An 18,083-nucleotide genomic window follows, 5' to 3' on the forward strand; every position below is an offset into this window, starting at 1 on the left:
ATTTTACACTCCATTATTAGGCACATATAAGTTAAAGATTGTTGTATCTTCTTGGAGAATTTACACCTTTATCAGTATGTAATGAATTTTTTTATTCCTGGTAACTTTGCTAGTTCGGAAGCCTACTGTGTCTGAAATCAATATTGCTACTCCTTCTTTCCTTTGATTAGTGTTGGCATGGTATATTTTTCTTCATCCATTAGTTTTGATCTGTATGTTTTTTTATACTTAAAGTTGGTTTCTTGTGGAAAAAATATAGTTGGGTTTTAGTTTTGATCTACTCTGTCAGTCTCATCTTTTTAAAAATTTTGTTTTAGACAGCCTTCTTTATTTTAAATATTTTATTTATCCATTTATTTATTAGAGAGAGAGAATGAGAAAGCCTACAAGCAGGATGAGGGACAGAAGGAGAGGGAGAAGCAGGCTCCCCACTGAGCAAGGAGCCTGATGTGGGGCTTGATCCCAGGACCCTGAGATCATGACGTGAGACAAAGGCAGATGCTTTACCAACTGAGCCACTCAGGCACCCAGTCACTGTCTTTAAATTGGTGCATTTAGACCATTGAGTTTCAAAGTGATTATTGACATAGTTGGATTAATATGTTATATTCCTTACTGTTTTATATTTGTTATCCTTGCTTTTTGTTCCTTCTTTTGTCTTCCATTCTTTTTCTGCCTTTTGTGGTTTTAACTGAACATTTAATATGAAACCATTCTGTCCTATTTTCTTTCTTAGTATATATCCATTATACTTTCTTTTTTTTAACCTTTTTTCATAATTACCCTAGAGTTTGCAGTATACACTTGTAACTAATCCAAATCCACTTTCACATAACATTGTACATCTTCACAGATAGTGAATACCTTCTGTTTTAAAGATTTTATTTATTTGAGAGAGGGAGTGCATGCAAGCAAGAGTGGGGAGTGAGAGGGACAATCAGATCCCATGCTGAGCATGGAGCCATCGCAGGGCTTGATCCCACAACCCAGTGATCACAACCCCAGCTGAAACCAAGAGTTGGGAACCCACCCAGGCACCGTGTGAGTACCTTTTAATAACAAAATAATCCTAATTCCTCCTTTCTGTGTCTTCTATCATTGTCATTCATTTCACTTATATGTAAGTACACTTAAGCATATATACACACATAAATGTACATAATTGAGTACATTGTTTCTATTTATTATTTGAATAATCTGTTCTCTGTTATATCGGTTAAGAATAGGAAAAATTAAAGTTTTTATTTTACTTTCATTATTTTTCTTTGATGCTGTTTATACAGATCTGAGTATCTAACCTGTATTATTTTTCTTCTTTCTATGAACTTCCTTTAATTTTTTTTTACAGGGTAGGTCTACTGGCAACAAAACTCCTCAATTTTTATTTGAGAATGCGTTTGTTTCTCCTTCACTTTTGAAGAGTAATTTCACAGAGTACAGAATTTTAGATGGTATATATTTTTTTCCCTCAACACTTTAAATATTTTATTCCACTCTTTTTTTGCTTGCATGGTTTCTGAGAAGTTGGATATAATTCTCTTTTCTCTATAGTTAAGATGTAGGGGCGCCTGAGTGGCTCAGTTGGTTAAGTGTCCTACTCTTCAGCTCAGGTCATGATTCAGGGTCATGAGATCAAGCCCTAGGTGGGGCTGTGCACTCAGTGGGGAGTTTGCTTGAAGACTTTCTCCCACTCTCCCTGCCCTTCCTCCCACTATTTCCTCTCTCTAAAAATAAATCATCTTTTTAAAAAAATATGTATTTCCCTCTGGCTTCTTTCACAATTTTTTCCCTTATCTTTGATTTCTTTGTAGCTTCAAAATGGTATGCTTAGGCACAGTCTTTTGTCATTTATCTCACTTGGTATTCTTTGGGCTTCCTGGAATTGTGATTTGGTATTTGACATTAATTTTGGAAAATTCTCAGTTACTGTTTTCAAAAGAAATTTGTTTTCGCTCTCCCTCTTTTCCTTCTAGTACAGCCATTACACATATGTTACATGTTTTATAGTTGTCCCACATTCATTGGATATTCTGTTCTGTTTTTTCAGTCTTTGGGTTATTTGTTTTTCTTGGGGTTTTTTTTTTTTTTGGGAGGGAGTTGCTTTTTGGTTTTTAAGATTCCCATGGATATATCCTCTAGCTCAGACATTCTTTCCTAGCCAGTCTACGGTTTAGCCTACCAAAGGCATTCTTCATTTCTGTTACAGTGGTTTTGATCTCTAATATTTCTTTTTGTTTTTTTAAGATTCCCATCTCTGCTTACATTGCTCATCTGTTCTTGCATGCTGTCTGTTAATTCTCTTAGCATTTTAATCATAGTTGTTTTTAATTATGACTGATAATTCTAGTATCTCTGCATGTCTGGTTCTAATTGTTGCTCTGTCTCTTAAAATTGTAGGGTTTTTTTTTTCCCTTTTGATATGCCTTGTCATTGTTTTTGATAACTAGATATAATGTATTGGGTAAAGGGAACTGCTTTAAATAGGCTTTTTATAGTTTGGTGTTTTTTTTAACCTTTTTTCATAATTGCCCTAGAGTTTGCAATATACATTTGTAATTAATCCAAATCCACTTTCACATAACATTATACATCTTCACAGATAGTGAATACCTTCTGTTTTAAAGATTTTATTTATTTGAGAGAGAGAGTGTGTGTGAACAAGAGTGGGGAGAGGGACGAGCAGAGGGGAAGTGTTCTATAAGTCTCAGTCTTTAGTGAGTTTATGCCTCTGAACTCAACACAAGTTTCTTAATGTTTTTCTCCCCCTTAGGACAAATGCCCAGAACTGGATAGAATATTTGCCTTCCCCCAGGTCTGTTAGACTCTGATAATACCCCATGAGGTTAGGCTCTGGTTAGTTTTCCTTGAGGGCAGACCTTGTTAAGAACATAGCGCTCTATCTATTCAAAATGTAAAGTCCAAGTAGATTGACTCCCAGTGTTTACTGTGAGAAGCTGGTTAAGCTTCTGGAGGCAAATTTCATAATATTGTGGGAGCCTTCCATGAGTGGATCCCACTGGAGTTTTTAACTCCCAGAGTTGTCCACACTGATCCTCCAGCCGTTCACTAATTATGGTTAAGGTTTTTTCTACCTGGCACTGGTTCCTATGGCAGTTTCTACTTGTGGATCTCTACTCCAGTAAGTCACAATTTCCTGTATTTGCTTATCAGTCTTCTCAGTTGTGGAGGCCAAGGTTTATCCCTTGCAATATTATAATATATATTATTAATATAGTATATTAAATATATACATATATTAAATATATATGTTATATATTAAATATATACATATATTAAATATATATTATATATATTAAATATATATTATAATATATTACGAGGTTTATGTTTTACCTTCTCTTAAAGGTGCAAGAAGGATTGTTGATTTTTCAGTCTGTTCCGCTTTGTACTTTTTGTTAAGATAGGGTGATAACTTCAAACTCCTTTCATGGGAAACAGGAAACTGAAAGTATGTATGTGGTGTGTTAAAAAAATATATATAACTACAATACCCTTATTGTATTTAAAAACTGATACTAATTCCTTAGCACCATCACATATTTAGTCAGTGAATTCTCTTGATTTTCTCTGTCTCTTTCTCTCTCTCTCTCTTTTTTTTTTTTTTAACAGTTGGTTCTTTTGGAATCAGAGTCCAAAGTTCACATGTTGCTTTTGGCTGATAGGTTCAAAAGTCTCTTTTAGTCTTTAGGTTCCCAATTTCTCTGTTTTTGTTTTGCAAAGTATCTGTTGAAGTAATATGGTTGCTTTACACATCTCAAGTGTGATAAAGGGTACAAACCCCTTGCCCTCTTAATCATGCATTTTATTATTTTCTGTTAGTTTTTTGGCCTGTTGTATATTCACACACCAGTACTACTTCTTTTTAATATGGAGCCTTTCTAATATACCTATTATAAAATAAAGCTAATTGTCCCATTTCTCTTCCTTTTCAGGTTTTCTGGCAGTTCTTGTTTGTTTTATCTTTTAAATAAACTTTGAAACCATTGTGTTTAGCTTTAGGAAAGATAGCTAATGTTTGGGGGAGGCTCATGTGAAATATATAGATTAACTGAGGGAAAACTGTCATTTTTCTGACATGAAGGCTTTCTGTCTACCTGTCCAGGAACACTTATGTCTTTCCATTTGTTCATGTTTACTTTTTTTTTTTTTTTAAGGATTTTTATTTATTTACTCATGAGAGACACAGTGAGAAGACAGAGACACAGACAGTGGGGAGAAGTAGGCTCCCCATAGGGAGCCTTATGTGGGACTAGATCCTGGAATTCTGGGATCACGCCCAGAGCTCAAGGCAGACACTCAACTGCTGAGCCATCCAGGCGTCCCTGTTTGTGTTTACTTTTTGATCTTAAAGGAGTACTTTAAATATTTTCCACATGTCTAGGTTTTAGGCATTTTTTACTTCTAAGGTTTTATTGTATTTTGGGTTTTTATTATTATCATTATTTTTTGCTGTAATAAGTATATCTTCTCCCCATCTTTAAATTGATTTTTATTATATCATCACATTTGGAAAACGAACATCTTCAAATCACCATTATTCTTTCAGTTAGCTTAGAAGTAAGTACTGTTAGAGTATTTGCTGTTTTTCATGTATAACTCTTAAAAATTAATGTGAGAATGTAAGTTTTAATTTCATTTTACATGAAATGTTGTAATTTGGGGCAGCCTGGGTGGCTCAGCGGTTTAGCACCGCCTTCAGCCGCGGGCGTGATCCTGGAGACCCGGGATCGAGTTCCACGTCAGGCTCCCTGCATGGAGCCTGGTTCCCCTCTGCTGGTGTCTTTGCCTGTGTCTCTGCCTCTCTCTCTCTCTCTCTCTCTCTCCTCTCTCCTCTCTGTGTATTCTCATGAATAAATAAATATAATCTTTTAAAAAATGTTATAATTTGGAATTTGTTAAGGTAAGATTTAAAAAAAGAAACAGAAGGTTAAATTATTTGATGTTGAGAAAAAGTCAAAACATAATTCTCATGGTTAAAAAATATAGTCTTTTTTTCTACCTACTCTCAACCTTTGTCAAAATTTACCCAGTAAGTCTAGATTTCTTGAGAAGTCTGATCAGTTATCTTTGTCATTTATGTAAGATACTGAGTAATAATCAATTTAAAAGTTTGTATAACATGGTAAATGTGCTCCACATCATTTTCCTGAGTACATACTTCAGGTTCTAGTGGCTTACCCCACCAGCTTTCATTTCTCATACTCCAAGGCAATTTCTCAAAGTATTTAAAGTAAAATGCTCTTTGCCTTTCACCATTGCAGCTTTATTTCTGGTTTATTTAGTAATATATTTCATCAAATTATAGGGTCCTAGCCACCTGTGTTTCTAGTCTTTTTCAGCAAGACTTGAATTAAAGGGAAGTGGGAGGAGAATGCCCCTTGGCATCCCCTGTGAAACCTTTCAAAATTGTTTCAGAAATTACTGGTAAAAAAAGAGACATGCTCAGAAAATAGCTACTTTTGCCCCACCTGCAGTTCTCAGACAGAAAGCTGAGGGCAGTGTCTTCATGAGTAGGCCTGAACTCTTTTGCTGTTTATTTTACTTCTGATAGCATTTTCTCCCTTAGCAACTAATAAAATTTATTTGGTTTGGAAAATTATGTTTGCTAATCCATAGGGGACAGACAGTCCAGAAATGCTGGGTGGCCTTCAACTTGTCCAATTCCAATGGCTTCAGCTCAGCAAGTTCCCCAAATAGTGGTGTAAGGGCTGGCACCTTTCCATGGACACTTTCCCATGACAGAGCATCCCAGCCACATGTTGACATGGAGAGACTGATTCAATCCGTCAGTGCAGATTACCACCCCCATACCCAACACTGTTCTCCCCCCAGCCCCTTGAGCAGTTCCCCAAATGTACCATGTGGTCATCTAGAAACCACATACTTTCTTTAATCAGTGTGCCCTGCCCTGTGTGTAGACTTCCAGCTATTTGCCTACCACAGTACCCCAGTGGAATTTCATCTGTTGTCCAATTGGCCAGGTTCTGTGGCCTTGATTTCCAAATACAGTCATGTATTTTCAGAAATGGCTCCCTGTCTTCTTTTAAACAGCAGATGTTTGCTCCTCTCTGCAATTGAGATAACCTAAAGGAAATCTTTAATTTCTGGGCCTAAATATTAAACTTAACTTCTCAGGTCTATTCCTGGAGTTACCCTCAAGCCACCTGCAGGCTGTAGACTTCAATACAACCTTTCTGGGAGGGCTGCTGAAATCCTTCCAGGGGTCTGTGGAGTATAAGTAATTCAGTATGACATGCCCTATAGAGTAAATCTAAATCCATTGCTTCAAAAACACTGAGATGTTGGGGATGCCTGGGTGGCTCAGCAGTTGAGTGTCTCCCTTCAGTTCAGGTCATGATTCTGGAGTCCCACATTGGGTTCCCTGCATGGAGCCTGCTTCTCCTTCTGCCTATGTCTCTGCCTCTCTCTATATATATCTCTATGTCTCTCATGAATAAATAAATACAGTCTTTAAAAAAATATTGAGGTGTTTGATGACCGAGTGGAGAGTTTTTTTCTGCATACTAGAATGAATGAGTCAATTGAACAAATGAAAGGAAGAATGGATGCAGGACTGGCCTCACGGTGTGACTGGTGGATGTTAAATACTAAATCATAATCTAGATCAAAACACTTTGCAGAGTTCAAAGGGGGCTTCCTTTTTATAACTGTGGTGGGTAATAGATGTAAGGCTGTCTCAGGCACATTGAATTGTATTTAAATGGGTCTCATGCCTGTAATATGTTTAGCATGATGCCTCACACCCAGATTAAACACTCAGTAACTATCACATGTTGCTATTATTATTGTTGACTTTAGTAATATATTATTTTTATAATGTTTTATTAGGTTTTCTCAAGCTTATATCTTTTCCTTCTAATGGAAATATCACTGAACTAAGGCTAAATGTAAGCTAAATTCCTTTTGCTGAACTATACTAAATATATATTTTTTTTCTTTTTTATTCCCTATTAAAAATTTTTTTTAAGAAAATCCTGTTGCTGAAAGAACTAATACAGCCTCCAAAGGCGCTTACCAGGAAAAGAAAAGAAATTACAAGAATAGGCTGATCTTTGACCAAGCTTTCAGTTTTGTGCTTTTTCAGTTCAGATAAGAAAAATCAGGCTTTAAGTGTTGTCAAATAATATAGGTGAATGTCTATAAATGAAGAAAGGCTAGTGTAATACTAAGGACAGAAAGGTAGCAACGAAATATAGTAGTAACTAAAACGCCATCCATTTGCTGATACTTCCTGTGATCCTCTTTTTTTTTTTAACCTTAATAAGATATGGTCACAAAATTAGTCATTGAAAAAGTTTACTTTTCAATTAAAACCTGCTGATAGGGATGTCTGGGTGGCTCAGCGGTTGAGCATCTGCCTTCAGCCCAGGGCGTGATCCTGGAGTCTCAGGATCGAATCCCACATCAGGCTTTCTGCATGGAGCCTGCTCCTCCCTCTGCTTATGTCTCTGCCTCTCTGTATCTCTCATAAATAAATAAAATCTTTAAAAAAAAAAACCCTGCTTATAATGATTTATAATAGACATTCCTGTATGTTTGGATTTGGACATTTTCTTTGCTTGGTGTTACTGCTCTTTTCTTTGAAATTGGACTTCCCCAACTTATAAGTGGTAACAATGGCACAATATTCAAATTTGGTATACTTCTTAGATAAAATTTTCATGGAAACCTTTGGAATATAATAGAGAGAATTCTTTCCAATTCCTTAGAATTTTCTCCAGAAAAGCTGATCCCAATTTTTGTGGGCTTCTCTGGCAACCCAAACAACCCTATCTCTTTCTGGTTTGGAAGGGTGGAAGTACTGCCTATGTTTGTCTTGAGTGATGAGGAAGCTTCTTCCCTTTGTCTTTCTGATATTCCCTACTGACAGGCGCTGCCCTCATTAGGAACTGTTCTTGCAAAGAATTGAATTCCATGTTCGGTTTTATTGTAGCTATTAAAAAATAATTGGAACCAAAATTATTTAATAATTTCCTGAACCAATTTTTTTATATACTGCCTCTTTTTGCAAAAGATGGGGCAAACAACAGCCTCAGTGTTTTGGAGAAACAAAGTACAGTTTCTAAATGCCAAGGAGGCATTTATCTAGAAGACTCTAAGAGCAGGTGTCCTCTTAAGCTTCTCCTGCTTTGTGTCAGAAATTGTTACTAGGACTCAGATGTTTGGGGTGCCTAGTTGGCTCAGTGGGTTGAGCGTCTCTTGGTTTTGACTCAGGTCATGATCTCATGAGTCATGGGATCGAGCCCCATGTCAGCTCCCCCACTCCATGGGGAGTCGGCTTGAAGATTCTCTCCCTCTGCCCCTCCCCCCATTCACAAACGTGTTTTCCTTCTCTCTCTCTCTCTCTCTCTCTCTCTCTCTCTCATAAATCTTTTTTTAAAAAAGGCTCATGTTCTATGTGAAAGCAGTAACTGGGATCCTATTCCTCATATTTTAAATGAGAAAATTTTAATGTATTTCACATAAGTCCCAAACACCCAATCTCATTTTCCTAAACATAGCTATAATGCAGAAAACTTACCATGATTATTAGGTAGGAATTTGGGAGAGCCAGGTTTTTATCTTACCCTGTTTTTCTTGAATTCATCATTTTGATCTGTATCTAGGCTAGGTAGGTGGTGTAAGTATAGCTAGAGCAGAGAAAGGACAGCTTTAGTATTTCTAGAATGAAATTTTTCAAGGTCGCTTAAAACATTTTTTTTTATCTTGTTACTTTACTGGCTTTTTAAATTTCCACAGAAATGTATATTCATTTTATCAGGTCAAATAATACAATGTAGAAGTATATATAGAAAATGTTAATTATCTCCCATTATCACCCTCTAGTACTTCTGATAACCATATCTCACAGTCTTGTAAACATAGAAATCTGTATAAAACAATTCTTTCTCTTTCTTTAAGTAGCTTTAAAAATAAAAATAGCATCACACATACACATGACTCTGGAACCTGCTTTTTAACCAATGGGTATAGATCCAGCTAACCCTCAAGGGATATAGATCCAGCTCATTTTTATAAAATAGGAACATATTCTCTGATATGAATGGACCTTAATTTATTCACCTGCTTGCCAACAGATGCACTGAAATTGTTTTTAATTTTTTTTTATATCATTGCTACAGTAAATATCCTGCAACTGATGCTTTTATTTCTGCCAGGCAGATTCACAAAAGTATGGTTACAAAGGTCAGGATGATGTCTGTTTTACAATTCATTAGGTGATATGCATAACCAAAAGAGCAAAGCCATTCCCTTTCTCACCTCTGAGAACATACATCCCCTGTACCTATTTCAGCATTGGATGTTGTTCCTAAACATTTGCTGGTGTGTGAGGGTGAAAATGACAGCTGTGTTAGTTTACCTTTCTTTACTATTAAAAAGGCTGAAAATCTGCATATTTTTATTGGCCATTTGCATTCTTCTTTCATAATTTGCCTCCTCCCACTTCAGTTTTATTGAGCTATAATTGACATATAATGTAATTTGCCTTTTTAATTTCAAAACCAACCTAGTACACTTTTAGAACGTTTTACATAATACCAATGTGTTGGTCCAGTCAAATTCAGTTATGTAAGTATATTAAGGTCATTTTCTTGGTGATTTCTTCACTACCAGTATTGATTATAAAGAGTTAATTTTTTGATTTTTTAGAGCAAAATAGATTGTTTTGTTCAAATATCAAACATGGGTCCATAAATTTAATCACTGCAAATAATAAAGGATATCCTCTGAATAAAGGATAATAAAAACATACTTTTAACATACACTTTATTTATTTATTTATTTATTTATTTATTTATTTATTTATAAAGATTTTATTCATCAGAGAGAGAGAGAGAGAGGCAGAGACACAGGCAGAGGGAGAAGCAGGCTCCATGCCAGGAGCCCGACGTGGGACTTGATCCTGGGACTCCAGGATCGCGCCCTGGGCCAAAGGCAGGTGCCAAACTGCTGAGCCACCCAGGGATCCCCCCATACACATTTTTTAAACTGATTATGGAACAAAAATATTATATACTTACTAATTTGAGTATATAATTTTACAGATTTTGTGTAAATTTTTAACTAAGCAATATACTTTATTTCAGATATTTGATGGAACTATCATCTTACATTAGCTTCCTTTTTACATTTCTTCATATTTACTACTCATTCTCAACAGCTCATACCTTTGTGTTGTCAGGCATCATTCAACTAAAGTGACCTTATGGTAAAAATCATGCAATGCACATGGCTGCTCAGAGGCCTGGGAATGGTGCTGCATGAAAAACTCACTGAAGTGAGAAACTTGTCTAATGATGTACATAGTTATTTCATTAGATGTGATTAAAAAAATTATATGTGATAAATGCAGGTCAAAAGATGTCCCTACTGTTTGGGAAGGAAGGAGCCGTTGAGCAGCCAAGTTCCCTCTGTGCCTCAGAGTGTCCCTGCTTCTTGGGAGCATTCTGGCTCATGAAAGAGACTACAGATACCCCTCGCCCCTGTCCAGGGATATTCTACTGTAGAAAGCTGGGTGGAAACCTGTCCCAAGGGTCTGTTAATGTGGCTAAAACTGACTCACAGCCTAGACTTTGAAAAGACTTCCCTAAACACTGAAGGGAGTGAGCGCAGGGTCCAGGCATCTGACTTACCTGGAATGCCATCTGCTCCCCTGGACCTGGGCCCCTCTTCTGAGCAGCACCTTCCACTCTCTAGTCCACAGTGGAGAAGTTCATAGATACCTGAGGTGTACAACCTGCTCCAGCATCAGACCTCCTGCATTCAAATTGTAGCTGTGAGTTCTTGTCCTTCTCTGACCTCAGTTGCCCTGTCTTATGTAAAATAAGGATAAAATAAGGATAATGTAGAATGCTTAGCATGGTTTCAAGTAAGTGCTTAATAAATGGTGGCTACCAGTCCTTCAGCTTTTTTTGCTCCTCTGCATCTGGCTCACCAGTCAGCCATGCTGCCCTGCACACCGCTGCCCCTGCGCAGCCTCCTGGTGGTGTTCCTGTCACAGCTGTCCCTCTGAAGACCTGTCTACAATAATGGCTGCACTTCAACCTCATCTCCACATTGACTGCCCTTGGCTTCTGTCACTATCAAAACCATGTCCTAGGGGAGGTCACAAAGGGCCTGCCCAGTGGAATGCATATGGTTCCCTCCCCACATCCTCAGTCTCTCAACAGTGCTGGTCAGAACCAGGTCTTCCTTCTCTTCCTTGGTGGCATTGTTCCCTGCTTGTGTATCTCCTGCCTCCTCCATCTGCAGCTTCTCTTCTTTGGCTACCTTTTGGTACTGCTCAGGGCATAATGTGGGCCCTCTGCTCCCTACGCAGACCTCTCTCCCTTGGAGTTCTCCGCGCTCATGCCACTCTATGCTGGCTGAAGTTCATTAATGTATATCTTCAGCCCAGACCTCTCCCCAGAACTTTCAACTTGAATATTCACGGATCTGTTTTATTCTTTTGGAGTGTCCCTCAAACATTCTAAATTCATACATGCAAGCTGAGCTCTTAGTAAATCCTTCACAAATCTTATCTTTCCTCCTTGTTTGGAGTAAATAATATGTCCATCCAGCTCATTGCTTAAGAAACCTGGGGCAGCCTTGATTCCTACCTCCCCTCACCACCTTTCATCAGATTCATTGCCAGTTCCTCTTAATGTTACTGCTGAAATACATGCCAGCGACCCTTCACTCCTCCGCTGCTGCCTGGGTAATGCCAGCACCGGCTCCCCTGGGCTCCTGGGCTCCTGGGCTCCCCCACCCATTCTAGGCCTGCACTTGGGTCTTCCTGCTGCAGCTGAACTGATCTTTGACTGTAAACCGCATCCTGGCACTCCTGTCTGTGAAGTCCTTTGAACCAGAATTATCACTGAATAGAATTCCAAAGCCTTCCTTCTGTGGTACTGCCTCATCACAAGCCACTTTACCTTCACACTCTGGGGTTTCTCTCTCCTTCTCACCTTGCTCCTCCCTGTCTCAGGACCATCACAGCTGCTAGTCCCTCTGCTGAGATGCCTTCTGGCTTCTCTTTACCTAGCTAATCCCAAGGCTGTCCAGACCACCCAAACTAAATCGGACCCTTCTGTTATTCTCTTTTACCTTCACTGCCTTTTCCCCAATTTGAAATGTATATGTGTATCTCCCCCTGGGCCCTGAGTGCTAGGGGTACAGACTAGGTCTGTGTTCCCAGCTGCTTGGCCTGCACCTGGCACACTGAGTGCCACACAGGAAGTCCTCATCTTTCATGAATGGATGAACACCAGCTCCTTGCTATCGAGTATAATAGGGGAGGTGGCATGGGAATTGGAGTCCAAGGCACCAGTGGCACAAGTGAGGACATCCATAGCCTGGCACCTAGATGTGCCAGGTGATGCAGGTCAGGGAGCAACACTGTGGCAGTTTTTGCCAGGTGTTGGGAGAGTGGGGGAAAGGGATCCTGCAAGACTTTCCAGAAGAGTGAGAATGTGAGATCAGAAAGGGAGGAGGGGAGGCCCTCCTGCCCTTTGTCCTGCCCTCTACCTGCTTTTTTTTTTTTTTTAAGATTTTATTTATTTATTCATGAGAGACACACACAGAGAGAGGCAGAAACACAGGCAGAGGGAGAAGCAGGCTTCATGCAGGGAGCCTGATGTGGGTCTCGATCCCAGGACTCCAGGATCACACCCTGGGCTGAAGGCAGGCACTAAACCGCTGAGCCACCCAGGGATCCCCCCTCTACCTGCTTTTGTGAGAGTCCTTCCAACTCTTCAGCTTTGTCTAGCTTTGTCCCTGAGCTAATCCAGGACAAAGGTCTACAGGAGTTATGCTGAGGGAGATTGTGACTCCGCCTATTCATTTCCTGCCCCTGCACCCATTCTCTGGACTTCAAGCCAGCTCCTGCAGAGAAATGGCCCCAGAAGCAATAGTGAAGGGAAAGCCCTGAAGGGGCTTTTGGGTAGTTTGGGTAATAGGGAGCCTTTGTCCCTTCAGCTTTTGTTTTTCTTCATAAAGGCAACAAACATCTTTGACAGAACCTGGAAAGCACTGTGCTGTCTGTGATGCCACAGGTGAAGAGGCAGGAGGCCTTGGGAAAGCTGGGCTGAAAGAAGAAAGGGAAGTCTCACCAGGCCGAGACAGGCCCCATGCTCACGGGAGGGCTACAGGCCCAGAGCCTATCGGTGCTTCAGAATGAGACAGGTGTCTTCTCACGCTACCTCCCAGAAGGGGAAGTAGAACCCCTGATTCACCAACCTGACACAGGAGGAACCTCCACATTCTCCTGTGGAAACATAGCAACACAAAATATTTGGGGCCTACGGAGTATAACATGGTAGAGATCAGCTATGTATCTATACCAGGCCATAACCACCATATATGAAATTATTACTAAAGGAAAATATTTTTTAACTTTCAAGCAACAGATTCACAAATACAGTCACTGAGTATTTATTAGATATCATACATTGTGCTCATCTCTGTACATGTATTTTTATTGTATTTGTTCCTTCTGGGAACACTTTGAGGGAGATAGGCCCACTTTACAGTTTACAGATGAGCAAACTGAGGTTTGGAGGTTTAGTAATTTTCCCAAGGTAATCAAGTTAGTAGGTGGTGGCCCTGGGACTCAAACCCAGGTCTGAATCCATATTTTAAATCCTTAAATCCTTAGGATGTACTTTCAGATATAACTATTTTTTAAGTTAGGAGCTGTATAGGCCTTTTTCCATCTTGTTCCATCACTAATACTTAGATCACTACTACTTGTTTTTCCTTTTTGAAAACATTTCTTTGGGGATCCCTGGGTGGCTCAGTGGTTTGGCGCCTGCCTTTGGCCCAGGGTGTGATCCTGGAGACCCGGGATCGAATCCCACATCAGGCTTCCTGCATGGAGCCTGCTTCTCCCTCTGCCTGTGTCTCTGCCCCCCTCTCTCTCTGTCTCTCATGAATGAATAAATAAAATATTAAAAAAAAAAAGAAAACATTTCTTTGAGTATTTCTCTAATGTCCTGAGTTGAATTGGAAGCAAATTCACATTATTTTGCAAATGGACACATGGTAAATATTGATTGATTCTGTAAATACTACGACCATGATGAAAAGAAGATTCACAAAGTGGACTCATTCTTGCATTTTGATCTCTCTCAATCTTATTATCTTAGTAACCCATTTCTGTTTAAAATTTTGTTTATTCTTGCTGAAAGGAAGAAGATTTCTCTCCCTACGTCAGCTATTGTCTGCCTCTGGCTTCGTCACCTTCCCAGCCTTGAAAAAGCAACACTGCATCTGTTTGAAAAGCTAATCTCTAGTGAGAGAAATTTCCTGAGAAGGATCGAATACTTTTTGAAAGATTCATTGCTGGTACGTGCTGGGCTTTCATGAGGAGAAAAATCCTTAAAGAGGATGCCAGGTATCATCTCTTTTTGTCAAAGCTAGGGGGAGTATAAACAAGAGAGCAGTTGGCACCTTTTGAAATAATCGTTGTGTCTGCATTTTGTTATAGACCCAACGTAGGGGGCTTTTCTGCATACTTGGAGCATGTCTTGAAAACAGGGAGAGGTGTGAGATTTACTGGATGGATAGGTGCCCCTTATAGTGCATACTCTCAAGAATTGATATTAAGGCAAACTGTTTTAAAACAGTATTTCTTATTTCCACATGAAAAATAAGTCTTAAAAAATAAAGACCTTACAATGAGAGGAGAAATAAAACAAGACCCGGGAAGAAAAGTTAAAACAATAAAAACAACTAAGAATTCTGTAAGTTTTCTTTTGGTGTAAGCCTTCCAGCCTTGAACCTTCCCTCCATATGGTAGCTTGCCCAGCCTTCATTGTACTTGGGACTTCTCAGGCCTGGGAATCTGGGGCTCAGTGGCCAAATGGAATGGTTTCATTGTCTAAACCAGGGTCAGTGGCAGGGTTCAAAGGCAGTCCTCAGAACCTGACTGGTGGGAGTTTTTCCCTTCATGGGAGGCAACCCTGTGGAATTGATGTGCATTTTTGTAAGAGCAGGGATAAAGATCAATGCACCCTGAAAAAACAAGTTAAAAACTACTGGAGGTGCTGTGCTCCCTGGGCATCTATCTGTTTTATGAGAACCTCAGTGGTTTCTAACGTGTTTTCTCATTAGCTTTTGTAACCTGGGGAACATAGGGTGCAGAGATTTTCTTCCTATTGTCCAGGTGGAGAAAATTAGTTCAGACATGGTGATCAGTCAGATCTTCAGTTGGGGGCTAGGAAAACTGGGCAGGAGAGAGTGTCCCCCTCCCCACTTGAGGTGAGACTTGGAGAGAAGAGAGTTCTTAGGTTAGCTGAGTTCACACAACACCCCCCTCCCAGACACCTTCTGGTTTTTTAATTCATTGGAACTTCCGGTTTTCTTTGTCTTTCAAATTGGAGGCTAAGTGAGGGAATCCGAATTGAATCAGTTGCCTTCTTTCTCTGTCCTGTTGTTCTTTGAGGTGCCCACCATCTCTTGGGTGTGACTGCCAGGCCTTCCCCCTTACTCCACAGGCTTCTGTTCTGGGGCCTTCCAGGCGGCTGTGGGTGGTGCTGCAGTCACCAGTAGCCATGTACCTGCAAGCTAAGTGGCACAAATTGAACCCAGCTGATTTGGAAGTTTACTATGTTTGACAGGAAAAAAAGGAAGGCAAGAAGATAGGTCCAAAAGATTGAGAAAACATGAGAGCCTGCTTCCTGGATCTCATACGCTGGGATATCTGTGCTCACTGGGGCGTTCTCAAGCTCAAGGGCCACAGGTAAAAAGGACATGGGGGATGTTCAGACAAAAACCACAGGACCAAATAAAGGCTCCAGAATCAAATCAACTCAGAAAAGTCAACATAACTGGAATTTCTCTGTGGAGGGAATACCTAAAGAACACTGCACTACAGGGACTTCAGTCTCCAACTTTTATAGTTTAGTCTCCCCCAGGCTGACAGCTTCGAAGTCTATTGATCTACAAAAGTATTTATCAGGCTCATGTGTGTAGGGATTCGGAGCTTCCATTATGGTTAAAGGAGGATTCCAGAGGGTGTTATCTGGTTTAATTTATTGTGGCATTGGCAGGATGTGACCTTTCTATGCCTTATGGTTCAAGGAGGTAATTATAGTACAGAGCTGCAAGCCCCTGATTGGCGTGGGCCACGCTCCTCAGGCATCCTGGCTCTACAGTGCCAGAAAACCAGGCAGGCTGGAATATGCTTGTGACATGACTGAGTGATTACAGGGGTAACCTGAAGAACCTGCTTCCTGATTGCATCATCTGATTCATTTATCGAAGCTCGGTATCTTGGTGCAGTGACAAGGCGGTGCAGAAGTATCAGAGCGATCTTGAAGACTCAGATAGCAGTGGCCTGCTGTGTTTTCCTTCAGAAGAAACTTGATGCCTATTACATTAGAGTTGGATTCTGAGAGTGATTAAAGTGTGATGGTCTACGTAACTTATATTTTATATGGAGCATTGTTAATTATGTCTCCATCTCTTGGGACTGTTCATAAATAGCCCTGGAAATTCTATAGTTACAAAATGTTGCAAAAACAAAAGATAAAAGTGTGGTGCAGGTTTTACAAAGGGAAATGATCTCCCCAGATGTTCTTTGGCCTCTCAGGGACTTGAAATCCTGGTATTTTATTTTATTTTATTATTTTATTTTATTTCTTTCCTTCTCTTTTTTCTTTTCTTTCTTTCTTTTTTTTTAATTTAAAATTTTTATTTTAGTTTCAGGTAGTTAACATACAGTATTATATTAGTGTATAATATAGTGATTAAACACTTCCATGCATCACTCAGTGATCATCCTAAGTGTACTCTTAATACCAAATGCTGTTGGTATTTTGATAGGGATTGCATTAACTGTGTAGATTGTAAAGCCTGCTATTTTCCATTAAGATTAAGTAATAAGGCACCAATCTAATATTACCTGAATTCTAAATGCACATGAATCTTTCTGACTTCTAAAATAGAAGCGAGTTTTTAAAACCTGCTTACTTTTGAGACTCACTCTTTGGCTTCCATGGGCTGAACTGCCCCCAAGTTCATGGCTTCCTGCCCCATCACCTATTTCACCCACACCCACCTCCCCTCTGGTAACCAGCAGTTTGTTCTCTATAACTAAGAGTCTGTTTCTTAGTTTGTCTCTCTCTCTTTTTCCCTTTGCTTATTTGTTTTCTTTCTTAAATTCCACATGTGAGTGACATTATATGGTATTTGTCTTTCTCTGACTGGCTTATTTTGCCTAGCATTATACTCTCTAGCTCCATCCATGTTGTTGCAAATGGCAATATTTTATTCTTTTTTAAGGCTAGATGATACTCCATTTTGTAGAGATACCACATCTTTATCCTTTCATCAATTGATGGACACTTGGGTTCTTTCCATATCTTGGCTATTGTAAATGCTGCTATAGACGTAGGGTGCATATATCCTTTTGAATTAGTGTTCTTTTTAAAAAAAAAATTATTTAAGTAATCTCTATACCCACATGGGGCATGAACTCACAACCTCAAGATCAAGAGTCTCACACTCTTCCAACTGAGCCAGGTGGCCCTTGAATTAGTGTTCTGTATTCTTTGGATAAATGCCCAGTAGTGTGATTGCTGGATCATAAGATAGTTTTGTTTTTAACTTATTGAGGAACCTCCACACTGTTTTCCACAGTGGCTGCACCAGTTTGCATTCCCACCAACAGTGCACAAGGGTTTTCTTCTCCAAATCCTTGCCAACACCTGTTGTTCTTGTGTTGTTGATTTTAGCCATTATGTCATGTGTGAGGTGATATCTCATCATGGTTTTGATTTATATTTCTCTGATAGTGACTGATGGTGAGCATATTTTCATGTGTCTGTTGGCCATCTGGATGTCTTCTTTGGAGAAATGCCTGTTCATGTCTTATGTCCATTTTTACTTAGATTATTTGTTGTTTAGGGTGATGAGTTTTACAAGTTCTTTATTTATTTTGGATGCTGATCCTTTATTGGATATGGCAGTTGCAAATATCTTTGCCTATTCCATAGGTTGCCTTTTAGCTTTGTTTACTGTTTATTTTGCTGTGCAGAAGCTTCCTATTTTGATGGAGT

General features: G+C 39.4%; 1 protein-coding gene across 10 annotated transcripts in view; it reads left to right on the forward strand.

Annotated features, from left to right (window-relative positions):
- Positions 1-18,083, forward strand: part of FANCC (FA complementation group C) — a 290,345-nt gene that overhangs the window by 220,477 nt on the left and 51,785 nt on the right. For all 10 annotated transcript variants that reach the window (XM_077904513.1, XM_077904471.1, XM_077904481.1 and 7 more), the window contains one exon: positions 14,211-14,367. In XM_077904513.1, coding sequence (XP_077760639.1) covers positions 14,211-14,367 — 157 coding nt within the window. The remainder of the gene's footprint in view (positions 1-14,210; positions 14,368-18,083) is intronic.

This window comes from Canis aureus, chromosome 1 (genome assembly GCF_053574225.1).
Source record: "Canis aureus isolate CA01 chromosome 1, VMU_Caureus_v.1.0, whole genome shotgun sequence".
Taxonomy (NCBI): Eukaryota; Metazoa; Chordata; class Mammalia; order Carnivora; family Canidae; genus Canis; species Canis aureus.